This window comes from Solanum pennellii, chromosome 3, assembly GCF_001406875.1.
Source record: "Solanum pennellii chromosome 3, SPENNV200".
Taxonomy (NCBI): Eukaryota; Viridiplantae; Streptophyta; class Magnoliopsida; order Solanales; family Solanaceae; genus Solanum; species Solanum pennellii.
The window spans coordinates 10,428,077-10,432,997 of record NC_028639.1 but is presented as its reverse complement, the minus strand read 5'-3'; the positions used below and the strand labels follow the sequence as shown (position 1 = coordinate 10,432,997).

The 4,921-nt window shown below is 31.5% G+C and overlaps 1 protein-coding gene across 1 annotated transcript; it reads left to right on the top strand.

The window, feature by feature from the left end:
- The first annotated feature begins 2,930 nt into the window (after window positions 1-2,930).
- On the top strand, window positions 2,931-4,195 carry LOC107013187 (calcium uniporter protein 1, mitochondrial-like). The gene is made up of 2 exons (XM_015213163.2): window positions 2,931-3,452; window positions 3,727-4,195. Exons 1-2 carry the CDS (start codon window positions 2,931-2,933, stop codon window positions 4,144-4,146), a joined length of 942 nt encoding a protein of 313 aa, XP_015068649.1. The 3' UTR covers window positions 4,147-4,195.
- Window positions 4,196-4,921: the final 726 nt, after the last annotated feature.

The window sequence follows — 4,921 nt, the reverse complement described above, 5'->3', positions numbered from 1 at the left end:
CCCCACACCCCCACCACTACCACCCAAAAAAAAATATTTTTAAAAAATATTTTCAATTTCATAAATTATTTTCTACTCTAGTAAAAATAAAAGATGTTCCTCAAAAACGTTTTTCATTCATAAATTAAACACTAAAAATCAATTCCGAAAAATATTTTCTACGCACCAACCAAACATGAGAAAATAAGTCCAAAATCTACTTGTTTTCCCGGAAAACATTTTCTAGGAAAACATTTTCCATGGAAAACATTTTCCTTCATACCAAACACACCCTATGTCAAACTAGGATATATCTGAGTTGAATAAGAAATAATCGATATCAAAATCCTCTATACTCAGAGGTTCTTCCAAAAAATCTAAAGGAAATCCTTGTAACTGAAGGAGATTGAACTAGGCACCACATGATGATCTAAAAAAGCATTAAATATCTTATCTTAATTTGCTTTATGCACCTTGATTATCAATAACTTGTGATACTAACTTGCACGAGAATCCAACTAAAGTTCTACCTTAGTCAAATACGGTAAATTTTTTTAGATTCAGCCCCTATCTTGATTTTCAATTTCCTGATCAAACACCTAATAGAATGGATCTTGCACCTGTGAAGTAATCTTAACCAAACTCATTGGATGACAATGAGGCAAGTTTCAGGATATCTGATATATACACAACATTATGCCTTGTATTATAATAAATATATTGTCATGATTGAAGGATATAATGATGTAAATTGGATTACCGAGTCCAATAAAGTAAAATTCACAAATTAGTATGTATTTACTTTTGGTAGAAGAGCAGTAACTTGAAAATCATCCAAAACATATATGTATCGCTCGCTTTACAATGAAACGTGAATTTGTTTCTTTAGGTGAATAAGTTGAATGACTCTAAAATTTCTTGAAAGACAATCCGTTCTGGTCCAAACTCGTGGAACCTATTTGCATATTATGATAGTCAAGGGCAAAGAACATCATGTACAATGATAAATCTCGTCACATACGACGAAGACATAATCCTGTAAGAGCACCACTCTCTAGTGGAATTATTACGATTAACTATATAAAGTATAGAGATTATGTGTTAGATCTAGTACTGAGAGACATTTGAAAGATCATCTAAAGGAATGAGTTTAAGGCTTAGGACAAGTCATCATGGTGGTAACTCTACCTAGCAAACTTGGGATCCCAACAGTTAAGCAAATCAAACAAAGTTGTGAATGATTGTTTGACATTGTCAAACAACTCAATTAATTCTCATGATGAAGATAATGTTTAGGACCAACGATAAAACATTAACACTTGTTAACGAGTTAGTAAAACTTGAAAATTTCTAATTATTTTCTAAATTTGACCAAATAGTGTATCTATGTGATGACACAGTTAATCACCTATATATGTGTGAAGTGTACACCGCTTAAAAGAGAATCATTGTGAAAAACATATTTTTTATACACTCACAAATTTATGAGGCATTAATAACTGAAATGAACACAATCTTAAGAATCATAAACGGTTGATTGTGTTAAATATGGTTGTCTATATATTAATCAAATCTCAATGGTTCAAAGATATCAAATCTACCGATTGATCGAATATATTCGACACATGTTCGCTTACGGAAAGTTCAAACGATTACCTACTTATCCAAATGCAATTGATCATTGCTTTTAAACTACACATATTCGCAGGTGCATTCCTTTACATTTATGGGTATATAGTAAGAATTAGTGAAAAATGGAGGGGAGATGAAAGCAGGAAATATAAAGTATCCTCTTGTTCTTTAGTCAAAAACAATTATCTCCCTCATTGATGGTGAAAAGAAAATTTCACTTGTTTAAATAAGGAAAACTTCTACTAGTTGTTAAATGAGTTGGAACGAGGGACCCCCTCACGCCATCATCGTTATTTGTTCGCTCGAATACGACTTTGTCTTTGGAAAATGATCAAGAAATTAATTTTTGGACAGTTTTTTATTAGTTAATTAATTATTTATTTCATCAATTATTAATTAATTAATTAATAAGTGGCCAACCCGAAATGACCCAATCCAAAGATAATTCGCATGACCCTTTGTGTAAACGTCTACCATTTTATTTAAATTTTCCACTATTTATAAATGACTGTTCTGAAACGCTGGTAAATAAAATTCTTCTATCTTGAAATCTGAAATGATCTATTTCTGTAAACCTTGAGTACTAAGGGAAAATAATTTCCTTAAGGACACACTGTACATTCACTTAGCTCGATTATTTTTCCTTTTTATTTCGTCCATTGTTATAGAACCTTGTATGTTTTAATTAAGTCATTAGCTTCTACTTATGTTATTAATTTCTAATTTTTTTACTTTATTATTTTTATTTCTACAAAGTTATTGTTATAAGTATTTCTTTTAGCACATATTAACTAACATTTAGAAATATGAACAACTTTAAAAAAAACGTACATATACACTTCTTCAAATTATAGAAAATGGATGTTCAAAAAGTGCAGCATATTTGAATCTAACTGGAGTTCACGTTGGTGGAGGAACTAGATCGAACTTCAGGCTATATTGAAGTCAGTGGCAGAGCCACCATATATTATTTTTTACATGATTAAAATAATATTTAAATATATATTTATGTTTGAACCCCTTATTAAATTTCTCAGTGATTGAAGTCCGCAACTCTTTGCCACCTTGGATATATGTGGCGACACGATCTTGTAACCATAATTTTATTAAATATTTATGACGTCATCAATTTTTTCCATTTACTAATTTTGTCCAATTATCCTAAAATGGCGTTAATATATATAGTGTTTTCATTATGAACCTAGACCTATATATAACGTGGAGTTCACAAACATTTCCCTTCCTCACACAAGGTTCTTAATATTTTTTATTATATATATTGTGACGCAAAACTAATTTATCACAATCCAAAAATATCAATGGCATTCAAGAAAACACTACAACAACGCATTTTTAGTGCATATAAATTTCGTGCTCCATCTCTAACATTAACATGTCGTATTACTTCTTCAACCATATCGGAAGCAAAATCCACCTATAAAAATACAGATTCACGTCGCTTTCTTTACCAATCATTGGTATCCTCACCAGAGATCCAAGGGTCACTAGCCATTGGAGAAAACCTCCGCCAGAAATTACATGGGATGGACATTATTTCGAGAGATAAGATGAGGTTTATTAATGAGGTACTATTGCTTCCGCGGCCCCCACTCCAATCCAAGTCATTGGATGTGGGGTCCATGACAGGTGTGCAACTGGAAATGTTGAAAACGAGGCTAAGGAAAATGGAGAAGAGTTGGATTCTGTTTGCTGAATTTATTAAAATTTGTAAGGAAACATGTAATTTGGATGATGAAAAAGGCCTTAAGCTTGCTAAGAAGATGGATGAATCGGGAGATGTAATTGTTATGGGAAACTTTGTTTTTCTAAGACCTCATCAGGTTGGTTTAATTTATCTTATTATCTTTAGAATCTTTAATTATTTTTTTTTAAAAAAAAAGAAATTTCATAAATGTTATAATTTACTATACTTTGACAATTTATGGTCAAAGGAACTATCCTTTGACTGATAAGTTGGGCCGTTTCCAAATACCCCAAATCCCTAATTAACTTTTTAGTCCTAATTTTTTTGTATATATAGTAAAACATTCATTATATATTAATTTGAGATAATTAGTATTAAATTTCAAATTTTAAATCCGTATCTACGTACAGGTGGTTGAAGCCATGCAAGAAGTAATGCGAATGCACAAACCAAATCACGAGAAAGAAAGAATGAAGGAGCTTGAAAGAATGGAGGAGGAAAAAACATCAATTGACAAGAAAGTAGTATCATTAGTACGTAAAGAAATGTGGTTTGGACTTGGGTGCTTTATAATTCAGACAATAGCTTTTATGAGGTTCACTTTTTGGGACCTAACATGGGATGTTATGGAACCAATTTGTTTCTATCTCACATCAACATATTTCATCACCACATATATTTTCTTCCTTAAGACCTCTAAAAAGCCTTCTTTTCAAGGGTTCTTTCAGGCACGTTTCAGTACGAAGCAAAATCAACTTATGAAAGTTCGTAATTTTGATCTTCAGAGGTATAATGAGCTCCAGAGAGCTCACTATCCGCCAAAAAAATAGATGGAAGGAAGATTGTTCATTTTATTTTTTCCTTCTACGAAATATGTGATTTAGAACAATTTGAGTATGTATCCTAGAGAACATTTTGGATTTCTTATTGAGTTTTCTTTGTCTATACATTTCTTATGAGGGCTTATGCTTCCTATATCACTCATTGTCTTCTCACCTAATCACCCGTTTTGTGCTCTCTAAGAAACTTCAACAGCTTTTAACATGCATTACTATTATTATTCAATATAAACACTAACCACTTAATCACATTAATTAATTATATAATAGTGACTTATTATTTGACTTTTACGAGGAGTTGCAATTTTGTGAAAGGTTGTGACCTTATCAAAAAATTGTGACTTTTTCAAAGGGTTGTAATATTTCCGGTAAGGTAAAATAAGGACCTTCTTAAACTACCCTTTGTTGTCTAAAAATAGAGGGATTTTTTCTCATTTTAAGAGAACCAATTTTCTAGACCTCTTCTACTACTACTAAATCTAGTATTCTAAGTGCACTTTACTATCATGGAGTGGTTCGTTACACCGTGGTTATCGGTACGATACACTGGCGAGTAAGATCGTTCTATCTCGAGAGAATATATATTCCATTAACCTCGAATACTTGAGGGGAATAATTTCGCATTAAGGGAACACTGTGCATTCAGTCGACTCAATTTTCTTCTTTAACAAAAATATTTGGTACATTGTTTCTGATCTTTTTCTATTTCTGTTTTCTCTACTAGTTTTAATTTTTTAGTACTATTTAAACTTTTTTTTCTCAAGTT

What these genes read in the sequence shown, in the direction of transcription:
- LOC107013187 (XM_015213163.2), top strand. Translation starts at nt 2,931, where the DNA reads ATGGCATTCAAGAAAACACTACAACAACGCATTTTTAGTGCATATAAA. An exon ending in TTTTTCTAAGACCTCATCAG is followed by an intron (nt 3,453 to 3,726) that starts GTTGGTTTAATT and finishes ATCTACGTACAG; the next exon opens with GTGGTTGAAGCCATGCAAGA.